We start from the raw sequence: 16,012 nt of genomic DNA, 5'->3' as shown, positions 1-16,012 counted from the left end.
GTAGTTTGGGAGCCCATTCCCTGTTTCCCTGTGATTCCACAGCTTCTGTGCTACTCTTTTTTTTTATTTTATTTTTTATTCATGAGACACACACACACACACAGAAAGGCAGAGACACAGGCAGAGGGAGAAGCAGGCTCCATGCAGGGAGCTCCTGGGTCTCCAGGATCACACCCTGGGCTGAAGGCAGCGCTAAACCGCTGAGCTACCCAGGCTGCCCATTCTGTGCTACTCCTTTTGCATGATATATGAAATGTGGGTTTGAAAATGAAATATAGGGGTGCCTGGGTAGCTCAGTAGTTGAACATCTGCCTTTGGCTCAGGTCATGATCCTGGGGTCCTGGGATCCAGTCCCGCATCAGGCTCCCTGTGGGGAGCCTGCTTCTCCCTCTGCCTATGTCTCTGCCTCTCTCTCTCTCTCTCTCTGTGTCTTTCATGAATAAATAAAATATTTTAAAAAATGAAATATATACCTAGGGATCCCTAAATCCCTCTGGCTACAGAGCAGAAGAGGGATTTTGGAGAGCAGTCTTATCGGCAGAGAGGTGGTCTCCTTCTGGAAGGTGAGGGGAAAGGCCACTTTCAATGGTGAGCTGTATCTTATGATATTCTGACCCATGTGTATCACTGAGCAGCTTCGGGCACAGGAAACACAGGCCAAGAGTCTAGGATTTTTCTTTTCTTCTTCTTTTTTTTTTTTTTATTGTGGTAAGATATACAGAACATAAAATTTACCTTTTTAGCCATTTTGAAGTGTACAGTTCAGTGACATTACGTGTATGTTCACCATCCGTCTCCACACTGTCACCTCAAGCTGGAACTCCTTACCCCTTAAACACTCCCATGCCCCCTGCCCCCAGCCCCGGCAATCTGCAGCCACTTCTTGAATCTGAATTCGCCTACTCTAGGTACCTCCTCCAAGTGGAATCATGCAGTATTTGTCTTTTTGTGACTGGCTTGTTTCACTTAGGGGAATGCCCACGAGCTTCATCCACGTTATAGCAGAGTTCAGAATGTCCTTTATAAGGCTTGATAACATTCCATTGAACATACAGACCCGTGTCTTAGTCCCTTCAAGCTGCTATAACAAAATACCACAGGCTTAGGGGCTTATAAACAACAGAATTTCATTGCTTACAGTTCTAGAAGCTGAAAGTTCAAGATCAGGGTTGACACCATGGCCAGGTGAGGGGCCTCTTCTGGGTTGCCAACTTCTCACAGAAGGGGCAGGAAGCTCTTTGGGGCCTCTTAGAAGAGCATTAATCACATTCGTGAAGGTTCCACCGTCTTGACCTAAGTACATCCCAGAGGCCCCACCTCCTAATGCCATCACAGCAGTATTAGGATTTCAACATATGAATAGGGGGAGGGTGGCTGAACACAGGTATTCAGACCATAGCACCCACATTCCGTTTATCCATTCATCTGTCGATGGCCACATGGGTTGCTTCCACCATTTGGCTTTTGGTAATAATGCTGCTATGGCTGTGGGTGTGCACATACCTTCTGAGTCTCCCCTTTTACCTCTTTGCGGGTATGTGCCCAGATGTGGAATTGCTGAACCAAACGGCAATTCTATGCATAACTTTTTGAGAAGAGGTCACTGTTTTCCACAGGGGCTACCCTGTTCAATGTTGCCACCAACAGTGCACGAGGGACCTGGTTTCTCCATATCCCCCCAACACTTAACGGCTTTTTTGTTTGTTTTTATAATAGCCTTCCTTCTAGGTCAAGCTTGGAAGTAATTTGAACTCAGGAGTCATTGAAACGTTTTGCTTGCATCCCTTAAACCTGGTGGTGGGGAGTGCAGGCTCACCTGTGAGCATGCCTTTAGATTTTCTTTATTTTTTTAAGATTTTATTTATTTATTCATGAAAGACACACACAGAGAGAGAGAGAGGCAAAGACATAGGCAGAGGGAGAAGCAGGCTCCTTGCAGGGAGCCTCATGTGGGACTGGATCCCGGGACCCCAGGATTACAACCGGGGCCGAAGGCAGATGCTCAACCCCTGAGCCACCAGGCGTCCCTAGATTTTCAATTCCTATGCATTCTGCTTCCCCGGCCTGCCCAGCAGCTCCTGCCCTGGCCTCCCTTCCTTCTGCCGGTTTGGTTTTTGTCCGGCTACCCCTAGACTGGAGATAGGGGTGCTGTGACCCTCGGGCTGGGAGGTTCTGCATTCACACTCAGAGACGGCCCAGTGTCACAACCAACATCGTCCAGAGGCAACACCTACTTCATCGTCTCTTTGCCTACTTCGGTCCGTTCCTTCTATCTCTTTCCCTAACCCTCCACCAGCCGCCCCTTCTGGAGCAAACACCCCGAAAGGCAGGGCGATGTGGTGTTAAGAGCCGGGAGATCTGCAGAGCTGGGGTCAAGCCAGTTTCAGCTCCACTTCCAACCAGCAAGCAGAGGGACCAGCTGAGCCCTGGGAGATGGCTAAGGGGCCGTGGGAAAGCAGAGCGCCGTTGGACTCCCATCTCCAGCCCTGGCTAATCACAGTTAAGCGAGCTGAGCCTCAGTTTCCACTTCTGTAAAATGGGATGTTTGTTTCCTGTGGCGGCTGTCACAATTATCGCAAGCTTGGGGGGTATACAAACAACGCAAACTTACTCTCTTACAGTTCTGGAGATCAGAAGTCTGACATGGGTTCTCGCGGGCTAGAATCAGGGTGTTGCGAAGCCTCGGGTCCTTTTGGAGGCTCTCAGGGAGTCTTGGGTTTCCCAATGTCTAGAGGCCGCATTGCATTGTCAGAGGCAGCGAGGTAGCCTCTTCGGCGCTGATACCGAGCCTCCTGCCCCCCTCTTGTACTGAGAAGGACCCTGCGATTACAACGGGGCTTACCTAGATAGTCCAGGAGACTCTCCTTAGTTTAAGGGCAGCTGATACACAACCTTAATTCCACCTGCTGCCTGCATCTCCCTTGCTGTAACATAACAAAGTCACAGGATTAGGACGTGGCCACCATCGGGGAGCCGCTATTCCGCTTCCCATGAGGGATGGCAGCTGTTCCCCCTGGAGAACAGGGTAAATGAAATAAGCCATGTCGCAGGGCGCTTAGGGAGTAAGCTCCCGTACACACTGGCCGGTGGTGTTACTCTTTCTGTTGTTAGAACGTGGATGATTTCTCCCAGAGGGAGAAGAAAAGCCGCACGATCACGAGCTGAGTCTCAGTTTTCTCATCTGGGAAATGGGACCATCTCCTGCCTCTGTGGGTGACTGAGCTGTACTGGTCAGGAGATGCTTCCTGGTATTTAGTTTGGCACAGCACACAGCTGGTGTTCAAATGGTGGCCGCGAGTATTTTCCACGGAGAGCCTCCGTGAAGCCTCATTCCACTGGTCTCTCCGTGCTTTCTCCCGGGGTCAGCACAGCCCCGCACAGGTGGGGCTCAGGTTGTGACTGGGGCTCTGGCCTAGAGCTTGTGACCTTATGACCTTGGAATTTTTGCCTGGATTCTGTGCCTACATGGCCCCACTTGCCCATAGTAAGGAGTAGGTGGTGACCTGGCTGCTGAGGCTTCACCCTCCAGCGTACGGCGCCATCCTGCAGCTTCTACAGGTGATGCCCATTGGCTGTGACCAACATGCCCGGGTCATTCCAACCCCAACGAATCGCCAAGGATGGTGGGAGCAGCGATGCACTGTCATGGGGACACCCTAGAGCCAAGCCATGGACAGAGTATTACGGGCACCCTGTCCCTGTCCCATGCCTGGTTCCCACCAAGGTGGGCCCAGTCTGCACTTCCCCATCATCCTTCTGCCTTTCCCTTCCTGCTAATTGTTACACGTGGGTGGACCGGTCTCCCCTATGAGGATGCAAGCCACTCCCCAGGAAGGCTTAAGAATTAGGCAGCCTCCTAATTAATAGACCCTTTTGCTGCTATCTTGGGTGGCAAGACATTCCTTTATTCCCTTGAGCCTCAGTTTCTTCATCTACAAAATGGGTGCAGTAACGAAGCCATGCCTGGTAGGGTTGTAATGAGAGTTGAGTGAGCTAATTGCAGGAGGGCCTGATGCTGAAAGAGTACATCTGCCCCCACCTTGTTCCCTTCTCTGACCCCAGAGATATACCAGAGGCATTGCCACTGAGCTCTAGCTCTGGAGTCTGGCACACATGGCCTCCCTCCCACCTCTTCGGATGATCTGAGCCTCTGCTTCCTGAGCAGTAAATGGGGTTCACATCCCTGCCTGAGGCGATACCTGTCAAGAGCAATGAAATCTGGGAAATGATGGCTATACTAATTCTCCCAATAAGGACAGACTCCTCCCAGTTTCTTTTTCTTTTTTTTTTTTTTTCCTCCCAGTTTCTGGTGCGATGAGAACCTGGCATCAGACACCTGGATTCAGTGTTGCTGTGCTGTTGCCTGCCTGGGCCTCAGTTTCCCCATGTGTAAATGGGACCTCACCTGTGAGGAGTGAGTGACAGATGGCATTTTGTCCTTCACCCCCATCACATCTCCCTCTGAGCCACAGAGCTGCCGTCCAGCTTTTATTGACAAAAGACAGTTATTCAACACTACTCTCATGGATCTTGGCATCGTCCACACACGAGGTCTTCATTAACAAATAACTTGTCGGGGGTCTCGTCACACAAAGCAGCTGGGCGGTACTGCTCAGATGGGCAGCACCACGCCGTGTCTAAAGATGATGGATACTAGGCAGAAAGTTCCAGAACCAGGTAGGAAGTCCTTAAAGATGGTCCTCTGAGACCAGCCTCAACCTTGAACCCTCCAGCTTGGCTGGCTGATGAAAATTCTGGCTCTTGGGTTTGGGAACTCCCAGACACAGGAGCCAAACATCCAGCTGGGCAAGAGAGGACAGTGGTACGAGCCACTACTGCAGTTTCTCGGCATCCACTTGGCTGGAAGATCCCGAGTTACCTTCTCTTTTCCCCAACTCACACTCTGTCCCTCCTCCAACCCACTGTCTGCAGAATCTGCCACTTGCAAAATCAGTAATTGGTAACAAGAGAAAAAAAAGGAACACATAAAAAATGGTCATAGGGCAATGAATAGGCAAACAAGTGCCAATAAATACTCTGCATTGCAGCTTTGTCAGCCCCCACCCGCCTTGTTGGTCAAGCTTTACATGGTTCAGTTTGCTTTTTTCCATCAGGAGTGTCTTAAATGCCAGCACAGATGCCCCCTGTCATTCTTCCCATCCCCCTCCCGATCTGCCCTTAGAAAGCCCCGTAGCCCCAAACTGTGGATGGCACCTCTCCGCTCAGGTGCATATGGGAAGAAGTCTGAATCACGACTGAGCAGTCAGAGAAATATCTGTCTCTGATTTGGAAAAAGAGGATGTTCCATAGTATCAAAAGTGCTTTATCTTCTAAAAAGCGGTCCCAGGCTGCCAAGGGATTAAGGGCCAGTTGGAGTCATGATTCCCCAGAGTAATTCAGGAGCTACGGTAGCCAGGATGCAGGGAGGGACCAGGGACTCTGATTCCAGAGGCCGTGGGCTGGGCTCGAAAAGATGGTGTGGACAGGCTCCAATAAATATAAATAAATGTACACGGGGGCACAGTGCCCAGCATGGCCCAGGGCTCTGTTATGTGAAACAGATTATGGGAGGAGCAGGCCTGGAGCTTGGGGTTCAGAGTTCAGCCCATGCCAGTCCAAGGGAAGGGCTCTGGTTGACCAGTTCTGCTCCCGGCCTCAGGGCCTGTCCTCTGGAGGCTGAAGTGGATGCTCAGTCCCAGAGGAATAAATTCAAGGGCCTCCCCGCTGGAGGGTTTCCATGGCGCACCAGTGCGTCCCATCTCAAAGGGGGCTGTGGGTCCTTTCAGGAGCCCAGCGGGGCTGCAGGCTGGAGAAATCTCGTTTTCAGGTGTCACTCTCTGGGAGGAGCATTGGGGTCAGGGAAGCTGGAATGTCTGTCCACTCTCCTCTGTCCTTCTGACTGGGGGAGGCCCCAGAGGCCTCCCGTGGAGGTGTGAGAGGCCCAGGGGTGCCAACAGGATGTAAGGGGCCTTGCTTCCAGGAACACAGGCTCCATGAGCTCCTGCCCGGGCCCCAGTGCTGGGGGCAGGTGAAGCCGTCACCTCAGAGCAGGGCGATGGGCTTGTTCCCTGGGGCGCCCAGGTACTGGGAGGAGGAGGAGGTGGCTGATGCGGCCACGCCGTCTGGGGTTGAGTACGTGGCATAGAGACCCGTCACCTGCAAGTCTGGGAAGGACTGGTCGCTGCCACCAGAGGCGGGGGTCAGGCCCGCTGCCCCCAGCTCACAGCCCAGGGGCGAGTCTCCGAAGGCGCCAAGCGTGTCCAGGCTGAAGGCCCCGTCCTTCATCTCCTCCCAGAGGTTCCCTTTCAAAGACAAAGGCATTTGAGTGAGCTGGCTTTGTGTCAAACAGACCTGAGTTCGAATCCGATCTTAAGGACGAGGCAAAGACCGTGTGTGGGGTTCAAAGTCGGGTCTTGCAGGGGGGTGTGGAGAAGCCAAGTTCCATCCCTGGGAATGTCGCTTCTGTCACAGAGCCTCAGGCTCCTCGGGATGAAATGGAGCCAATCAGAGACCCCCCTTCTCCTGAGGCTTCCTCAGGGGCATGTGTGGCAAGCACTGACTCGCTCTCTCAGGTGTCCCATCATGGCACAGCCAGGGGACAACACAACGCTTTCCTCAAACAATAATCAGGGGGACAGGCAGGGAGGGCCAGATAGATATATCCATTTAAAGGCCTTAAGTAACTCGCTCCCTAGCTAGCTAACCAACCTGCTAACCAGTCCATTCCCTCTCTAGACACGGAACTCCTGGAGGGCAGAGAGTTCTTGGCCATGGGCTGGCACACAGTAGGGCATGGCATGAATGGATGAAACACGAGGCACCTCCCTCATCTGTCCATTCATTTGCTCGGCTCCTGTGTGTCAAGCAGGAGTGTGTGGCAGGCGGGGGTCAGACTGTGACCTGGGCTGAGGTTGGCACATGCAAGTTAGAGTAGTTATTGAGTAAACATTGGGGGTCAAAGAGATCTGGGTTGTGATCCCGGCTTTGCCACTTACTAGCTGGTGATCATGGGCCAGTGGCCTCACTTCTCTGTGTCGGTATCCTCAGCAGCAGAATGGGGACATGAAATGGCAGTGGCCTCCCAGGGTTGTGGCAGGGTGGGTTGGGGGGTGATGGCTAGGGAGTGCTGGGCACGAGGCCTGGTATACAGTAAGCACTCATGAAATGCTTGCTGTAATTCGCCGTCATGAGGAGGTTGGGAAGCACTTGCCCATGGATGGAGTGGAGGGGTAAAGGCTGGCTGACCTCCTCTCCCTGGCCCTCCCCCATCTTTCTGGCTGTCCAGGTTCCCTCCCCTCCTCTCCCCCCATCCCCATTCCTCCAGCCTCACCCTGCAGAGCGAAATCCATGATGCTGGGGTCCAGGGAATCCACCTCAGTGCTCATGTCGCTGCCGATGTTGCTGAAGTCCACAGGGGCCCTTCCCATGGCAGGGTGGGGCAGGGGACTGGGGCTCAGTTCCGGCAGGGCATGCAGGGGTGGGGTCTGGGCCGGGGCGGGAGAGTCTGGGGCCAGATGCGCCTGGGCCTGGACCTGGTGGTGCAGGGGGACCGACTGCAGGGACAGAGTCATCAGTGGCTGGGGTGGAAGTTGGGAGACAGCCAGGCAGCCATGGGCCATGGCTACTGTGGTGGCATGAGTCAGCACAGGGGTCTCGGGGTTGCCAGGCCGCCTGCAGCTCTCTGGCCGGTCCGAGATCAGCTTGTCCAGCTCCTCTGCAGGCAAGGGAAAGGTCCCTCAGAAGCCACCCTGAAGTTCCCAGGCCCCAGTGGTACCATGCATGTAACCTAGCAATCCCCTTGGACGCTCTGAACCTCAGTCTCTTCATCTATGAGAGGGCACTGTACACTTGACACAGTGTCATTGCGGACATGTCATGAGATCGCAGATTGCTGTGTAGGGTCTTTAAGGAATGAGGGAGCCTCAGATGATAACACTAGCTCCTCTCACTGGGACAGTGCTTCAGCCCCAGGACTTCACTTGAGGCTGACAGCTCTGCAAGAGGAGGGAAGGCAGAGATGACAAGTCCCACGACACCAGGATAAAATTTATTAACACACAAGGGGTCCTAGCCACTTCTTGCTACTAAAGAGGCATTAAGAAGTATTACTGTGGGTTAAAAGTCAGATTCTCCTTAATGCTATCGGTTATAAACAAGACAGATCATTACTCTGGAATTATTTTTGGTGGTTGGCTTTTGTGTCTCCTTGAAGGTAATACCAATCTGAGCCTGGACCACTAGGGTCCCAGGACCTATTTAGGTTGGTACCTATTCTAGAAAAGAGGACACTTAGGTTAGGGGTGCCTGGGTGGCTCACTTGGTTAAGCGTCTGCCTTCAGCTCAGGTCGTGAACCCAGGGTCCTGGGATCAAGCCCCACATCAGGAACCCTGCTCAGTGGGGAGTCTGCTTCTCCCTCTCCCTCTGCCCCCCTCCCACCGCTCGTGCTCTCTCTCTCAAATGGATAAACAAAATGTTTTTAAAAATAAATAAAAAAGAAAAGAGGACACTTAGAACCTAGAAGGTGAAATGGCCTGCCCAAGATTTTACATTAAATGTGTAGGACTGTGGGCACCTGGGTGGCTCAGTGGTTGAGCATCTGCCTTTGGCTTAGGTTGTGATCCTGGGGTCCTGGGGTCATGTCCTGCATCGGGCTCCCTACAGGGAGCCTGCTTCTCCCTCTGTCTATGGCTCTGCCTCTCTCTAGGTCTCTCATGAATAAATAGATAAAATCTTGAATGAATGAATGAGGACTAGCACTGGGTCTTAAGCCAGACCCCAGTGCTCTCTGAGGGGCGAGTGTCCCTGGATGCTCCCCCAAGAAGGGCCTATGGGATTGCTCCATGGTCTCCTCTTCCTCACTTTATTGAATTCACCTCTGAGCTATATTCCAATCCTCCTTTATACCCACACCTCAAACATGATGATCCCCACGGAGTCAGGCCAAATGTTCCTGAGGCTGGGTGGATAATTAGCCTTCCACCTGACATTCTCCATGCAGATGTCACCTGTATGTCCCTCCCCTTCACATCTCTTAATTAAAAAAAAAAAAAGCAGATGCAATATTTTTCCTAATATGAAAGTGATTCATGAGCAGGGTTGAAGATTTGGAAAATACAGAAATGTGAGGAATATAAAAATTATCAGTGGTCTCTTCATTCACAGTCAAGAGTTTGGTATATTTCTTCTAGTCTGTGTGTATGTGTGTCGTTCGTGTGTGTGTGTGTGTGTGTGTGTGTGTGTACACATAAATCCCTACACATATAAATGAGTGGATACACACACATGTATATAAACATATATGTGCACTTAATATACACAGTTTGAAATATGACTAGGCTGTGATATATGGTCTTTTTCTCTTATTGTATTGGGAATATTTCTTTCTATTCCAAAAATATTTTTGTCTCTAATCAATCCTTGTATGGACATTATATCTATTTAACTAATCCCCTATTGTGGGATGTCTAGATTGCTTTCAACTTTCTTACTATTAGAAATAATTCTGTGACGAATGACTTTGTAAACCTTCTGTTGAAATTCTTTTTCATCCTCCACATACGTTGCCAGAAGTAAAATAACTGGACCGAAAAAAATGGGTCAAGGTTTGCAGGGCTCTGTTATATGACTTTGCCCTGGAAAAGCTTAACCTCAGATTCCCACTCATTATATATGACGGTGCCTGTTTCTCCACATCCTAGCCCGCACTGGGTGTTACTATTTTATTACTGTATTGTTTTGAAACTTGATGCCAGTGTGATAAGAAAGGTAAGGAGGCGATGTCATCCCGTGGGTGCTCAGTTGGGCATTTCTCTGTGAGAAACTCGGGGTTGCTTAGGGAGATTGAACAGTGTTTCACAGGCCTCTGACCAGCCCCAGGGAGGGCCCAGGAGGAAGGGAGGGAAGTTCACCGGGCGCCCATGTCCCCACCATCGAGGCCAGGACTCGTGGCGGGCTGGGCAGGTCCAGGCAGAGCCGGGCTGGCTGCGTGATGGGTGGCGTGGGTGTGTAGGGGGTGGCGGGGATGTCTAGGCCTCACCGGGGTTGGCCATGCTCCGGTGGATGGCGGCAAGATCCTTTCTCTTCCACTTGTGCATCTCCTCCTCCATCTTGTCGATGCGGGCCACGTTCAGGGCCCAGAGGCAGCCCTTGCGCGAGGAGCCACTCATCTTATTCTCCACCTTCTCGAAGCACTTGTTCAGCGACAGGTTGTGCCGCACGGAGTTCTTCCAGCCGTCGGGAGCCGTCTGTGGGGACAGATGGGACACTCAGGAGATCCCCCTCAGAGACTGCCCTATGAGCCCCTCCTCTTCGGGGGGATCTCAATGACCCAGGCCTCGAGGGGCAGGGCAGGGCAGTCCACCACCCAGCCTTGAGTTGGGAAGACAAGAGAGACTGGTGGGGACTGTGGCAAACAGAGGGCCCGGCCCCCTGGGCCCCATTAAAGGGGCGGCTGCACGTCAGCTCCAGGCGACAGTTAGTCACTACTTGGGAACAGGCTCAAGGATGCCGAACTCCCCTTTCTTTCCTACTCACGAAGCAAGAAACAGACAGGATGCTACCATGCAGATAGCTGGCCCAGCGTATTGGAAGCCAATCATTTTTACTTTTATTTTTATTTTTTTTTAAAGATTTTATGTATTTATTCCTTCACGAGAGACAGAGAAAGAGAGAGAAGCAGAGACACAGGCAGAGGGAGAAGCAGGCTCCATGCAGGGAGCCTGACGTGGGACTCGATCCCGGGTCCCCAGGATCACGCCCTGGGCCAAAGGCAGGCGCTAAACCACTGAGCCACCCAGGGATCCCCGAAGCCAATCATTTTTAAAGGCTCCCACTTTATTCTCAGGTAACCAGATCCTATGGGCACCTCACGTTCTATCCCTCCCCCTCCACGCACACTCCCCGGTCTGCAATATTTCTGCTAAAGGGCACTAAGCCGGGATCCCTGGGTGGCGCAGCGGTTTGGTGCCTGCCTTTGGCCCAGGGCGCGATCCTGGAGACCCAGGATCGAGCCCCACGTCGGGCTCCCGGTGCATGGAGCCTGCTTCTCCCTCTGCCTGTGTCTCTGCCTCTCTCTCTCTCTCTCTGTGACTATCATGAATAAATAAATTTTTAAAAAAAAGGCACTAAGCCAGGGACCCTGCAGCTCGGTCCCCTCTGCCCGCCTGCTCCTTGTTTGGGATTGATGCCAACAAAAATAACGATACCGATGGCCTGCCATGCGCCCGGAGCGGCCAGGGCCCTTGACCCCCAGAGCCCTCATGGGCCTGGCCAGCGGGGGTTATCGTCCCCACCTTACAGAGGAGCAAAGCGAGGCTCAGAGAGGCAGCAGCTCTGGCCAAGTCTGGGTTCTGCATCTGCGTGTCTTACCGATCCATGCTGAGTAAGCAGGTTGGCCCCTCTACCCTCTGCCTCCCCTCCACCCCCCAGGATGCCTGGTGAACTCCTTCCCTGGTCAGGGCCCAGCTCAAATGCCCTCTTCTCCTTCTGGATTTCTTTGCCCTCGTCCATGTGAATGCCCAGGGCCAGGCGCCTGTGGACGTAACTGGGGACCTAACATGGTGGCCCAGTTTGGCCTGGGGCCAGTCCTGGGTCCTGGCAGTTTGAGGGAGAGGCCAGAGCAGCTTGGGCACCCCCCTACCCCAGGCTGGGGCTGCTCACCTTGAAATAGGGGAAGTGCTCCTTCATGAAGCTGTAGATCTCACTCACAGGCAGGCTGCCTGTCTTGCTGTTCTTCAGGGCCATGGCGATCAGACAGCTGGAGGCAAAGGGTGGGGCAGGCCGGTGTGAAGGTGTCTGGGGCCCAAGGCCCCCCCTGCCAGGAAGTCTGCCCTGCTTGACCCCACCAGCCCTTCCATACCCAAATGGTGTCAGCTCTGGTATCTTTCTCTGGCCCAACATCTTTCCCACTCCCTGACCTTGGCCTTGACCCCGAGCTCGGACAGCAGGACCAATTTGAGAAAACTCTTCTCCTCTCTTTGACCCTTCCCCATAATTAATGTCTACAGGGCTTTAGACTTTAACTAGGCTGCTTACTGCCTGCCACCCACTCAAATCTTGGGAGGGACACAATGTTATTATGTTGATGGCTTTTTACATTAGAGGGAACTGAGGCTCAGAGAGGCCAGGCCACTTCCCCAAGGCCACACAGTTTGTGAGTGACAGCATGGAGCATCGGGCTCATTCTCGACCCTGGGGGCTGATGGAGCCCATGATGGTCCTTCCCAGAGCAGGTCACACCTGGGGGGATGAAAAGCGCCCCCTTACAAGTCTGAGCTGTCCTAAGGGCAGTCCCTACCCCTCCTCCCCGAGCCCCCCATGGCCCCGGCCCACCCTGGACCTCACCTGTATGAGTAGATGGGCTTGGGGTAGTGTTTGGGGTGCAGTTCCTGAGATGAGTGCACAGCCATGCGGGGCTGGGGGTAGGGAGGCCGTGCTCCAAACGGGGAGCCATACAGGCCCACAGGCGGGCACTTGCCATGGGCAGGGCGGGCGAGCGAGCGTGGCAGAGAGAGAGGCGAGAGAGAAAGAGAGAGAGAGAGAGAGAGAGAGAATAAGCCACTCACAGGAGGGCCCCCTTCCCCCAGGAGACGCTGTTTAGCAAGATGAGAGGTCAACGGCCCCAAGGGACAATCCTGTCTCTGCTCCCTGCAGGAGTTTTAGGGAACTGAACGCACAGGCACGGGAATGCTAGCCCCAGGTTGCAGTGAAGTAAACTGAGGCTCAGCGAGCGTCCCCCTCCCCCCGCCAGCCCAAGGCAGGGACATATGTCTCCGAGTCCAGGGCTGCCCACAAGCTCTAGGTACCTGCTGGCCACCTGGGGGGAGCGGTAACTGTGTTTGGGAGGCAGGTGAATACAGCTGCTGCGGGTCCTGCAGGCCGGATGAGGGCTGGCCCCCCACGGGGATCTGGTTCATCTGCAGGGGCCGTAAGACGAGGAGACGAGGAGACGGAGGTCAGGGTGAGGAGGGGCACCCCAGCCCTGGAGGACCCCCGCTTGAGCTCCCCGACCCGAGGGATGGGCGCTTACGCTGGCTCCGTGACTGGCTAGGGGGCCCAGGCCTAGCAGGCCCGGGGGGGCCATGCCGGCCGGGCCGTGGAGCAGTGCACCCGGCGTGGCTCCCACATGCAGGTCAGCCGCCCTGGCCAAGGCACCTGCAAAAGGAAAGCACAGAGACGCCGCTGCGCTGGCAGAAGGGTGCCAGCAGGCAGAGTGGCTCACCCGGGACACCTCCAGAGGTCAGAGCCTGCCCCCGGCCTGGGGGCCAGGTGCATAGCAGGTGCTTTGCAAACCACTACCTGGAGTGTAGTGGTAAACCTGGGCTCTACCGGCTGTGTGACCTGGGGCCAGCCTCAGGTTCCCCATCTGCGCGGCGGAGCTAGATCACCCATGTGTGAAGTTGTGGGGTTTAAATGAGGTGATGTCTGTGGGTACTTATCACGTTGCTGGCTACCCCACCGACACCTTGATAAATATGAATTGATAACAGGGGCACCTGGGTGGCTCAGCGGTTGAGCGACTGCCTTCAGCTCAGGTCCTGATTCCGGGATCCCAGGATCGAGTCCCCCATCGGGCTCCCCATGGGGAGCCTGCTTCTCCCTCTGCCTGTGTCTCTGCCTCTCTCTGTGTCTCTCATGAATAAATAAATCAATAAATAAAATCTTTAAAAATATATGAGTTGAGGGATGCCCGGGTGGCTCAGCGGTTTAGTGCTTGCCTTCAGCCCAGGCTGTGATCCCAGGGTCCCGGGATCGAGTCCCACATTGGGCTCCCTGCATGGAGCCTGCTTCTCCCTGTGCCTGTGTCTCTGCCTCTCTCTCTCTGTGGCTTTCATGAATAAATAAATAAAAGTCCTAAAAAAAAAAAAAAAAAAAAAGACTTTAAAAAAACATGAGTCGATAACAAATAATAGTGATATCATTAATATCTTAGTTCTTGTCCATTATGAGGCTAAAACATCAATTCATTATTCATCTCTCCTCCTTAGAATGGCGCCTGGGTTCCCCAGTGCCACTAGGCTTAGCTCTGATTGCCGCTGTGCCCCCTCCTCTCCCTTCTGCCAAGCTCCCCTGCCGAGGGGGTGCTCAGGACTGGCAGATGCACACACGCCTGCACACCAGCCATCCAGTCCTAGGCCTGTGACAGACGTTGCTCATCTATCCCAGACCCTCACTGAACCATTCTGATTTGGGGCTCCCTTCTAGGTTGAACAAAGTTGACCTGCAAGATGACCCTGCCCTGGGGCCACCTCTTCCAGGAAGCCTTCCGGGTCTCTCAGCTCTCTTCTGAGCCCGGGCCGCCACCTACGCTCCTCCATTGTGCCTTTGGTCTGTCTGCCTTGCCCTCTCTCTGATCAGAGACCCTCAGCTCCCTGAGAACGAGGACCACGGCTTGCAGGACTCAGGGCTCCCAACACTGGCATAGAGACAGGAGCGCAGGAGGTGTGCAGCCACACAGTGGAGAAGGGAGGCTGCCTTCTTTCACGGTTCCTGTCTGCTGTGTGCCATACAACACCGACTGCAGGTATGATGTACCTTGGGCATTGAATCTTTTCAACACCTGGGGAGGGCAGCTCCGCTATCCTTTCATCTGACCTAAGGAAATGGGTCAGAGGGGAAAGTACCTACCCAAGGTCATAGAGCTGGAGGTTCTAGATCAGGGTTTGGCAAACTGTGGCCAGCAAAGCCCAATCCAGCCTGTGGCATGTTTTTGTAAATAAAGTTTTACTGGGACACAACTACGACTGTTCATTTACATTGTCTAGGGGTGGGCTTATACTACAGGGACACAGCTGAACACTTTAAAATAATTTTTTAAAATTTATTCATGAGAGACACACAGAGAGAGGCAGAGACACAGACAGAGGGAGAGGCAGGTTTTCAGCAGGGAGCCTGATACAGGGACTCGATCCCAGGACCCCGGGATCACGACCTGAGCCAAAGGCAGATGTTCAACTGCTGACCCACCCAGGCGTCCTGAACACTTTCAACAGAGACTATATAGCCTACAAAGTCTAAATATTTACTACTTGGCCCTTTACAGAATGAGTGTGCTGACCCCTGCTATAAATGTTTTGGCCAAGAATAATTTGTTCAATGAAATAAATACTCCTAGACACTAATTTTTTAACTACTGGTACTTTTGATGTACTGTGATGATTATTTTCAACACTTTCTATGTCTCTAAATATTTAGCCCACTTGTGCTATGACTGCAACTGGCTGCCATTTATTGAGCAGCTACTGTGTGCCAGGACCTTCAGCACCTTCCACATATCTCTTTGAAGATCAGGCTTCCATAGACTTCTTCTGTAAAGGGCCAGATAGGAAATATTTTGCCAGCCATATGGCTTCTGTCTTCTGGTTTTTTTACAGCCCTTGGAAAAGGTAAAACCATTCTTAACACAAAGGCTATACAGAACGCAGGCTGCAGGTTGCAGGCTGCATGGGGTCCACGGGCCATCGTTTGCCAACCGCTTTAGATGTTCAAGACGCAGCAGGGTAGGGGCAGGGCGGTCTTTACTCTTCCCTGAAACCTTTGCTCACACAGGGCCTGGCACACGGTGGTGAGCAAATGAATGAGCCACATTCCTCTGAGGAAGGTATAATCAGTCACATTTCACAGATGCGGAAACAGGGGCAGAGAAAGTGAGAGAGAGAGACGTGGCTACAGCCACACAGCTGGTAGGTGGCAGTGCTGGGCGCTGCCCCTCCCCTGCACACCACCCTCATGCCCCCCGACCCGGCCCCTGGGCCTACCTGGGTGTGGGTGTGGTGTACTGGGGCCCCCCAGGTCCACACGGCCACTCGCCATCTGCTGCAGCCGCGGCACGTCCACCGCCGTGAGCCAGGACAACGACTGCAGGTCCCCGGGCAGGTCATCATCGCTGGTGGTGGTGGCCAGGAGCCTGCAGGGAGGGGCAGGAGCTCGGGCGGAGCGGGGAGCTCAGGCTGGCTTCTGGTCCCCCCATCTCTGGAATCACCCCCTAGCCCTCCTCCCCAAGTTGCCCTAATC

General features: G+C 53.4%; 1 protein-coding gene across 2 annotated transcripts in view; it reads right to left on the bottom strand.

Moving 5' to 3' along the window:
• Positions 1 to 714: 714 nt before the first annotated feature.
• FOXN4 (forkhead box N4) overlaps positions 715 to 16,012 on the bottom strand; it is a 30,343-nt gene continuing 15,045 nt past the window's right edge. For both annotated transcript variants that reach the window (XM_072802916.1, XM_072802915.1), the window contains 8 exons: positions 15,757 to 15,905; positions 13,029 to 13,153; positions 12,805 to 12,915; positions 12,344 to 12,471; positions 11,660 to 11,756; positions 10,038 to 10,245; positions 7,331 to 7,714; positions 715 to 6,302 (listed from right to left, as the gene is read on the bottom strand). In XM_072802916.1, the coding sequence (XP_072659017.1) occupies positions 6,043 to 6,302; positions 7,331 to 7,714; positions 10,038 to 10,245; positions 11,660 to 11,756; positions 12,344 to 12,471; positions 12,805 to 12,915; positions 13,029 to 13,153; positions 15,757 to 15,905 (1,462 nt within the window). In that variant the 3' untranslated portion in view covers positions 715 to 6,042. The remainder of the gene's footprint in view (positions 6,303 to 7,330; positions 7,715 to 10,037; positions 10,246 to 11,659; positions 11,757 to 12,343; positions 12,472 to 12,804; positions 12,916 to 13,028; positions 13,154 to 15,756; positions 15,906 to 16,012) is intronic.

Source organism: Canis lupus, chromosome 27 (genome assembly GCF_048164855.1).
Source record: "Canis lupus baileyi chromosome 27, mCanLup2.hap1, whole genome shotgun sequence".
NCBI classification, from domain to species: Eukaryota; Metazoa; Chordata; class Mammalia; order Carnivora; family Canidae; genus Canis; species Canis lupus.
The sequence above is the reverse complement of the archived record's forward strand: the minus strand, read 5'-3'. Positions and strand labels throughout refer to the sequence as shown.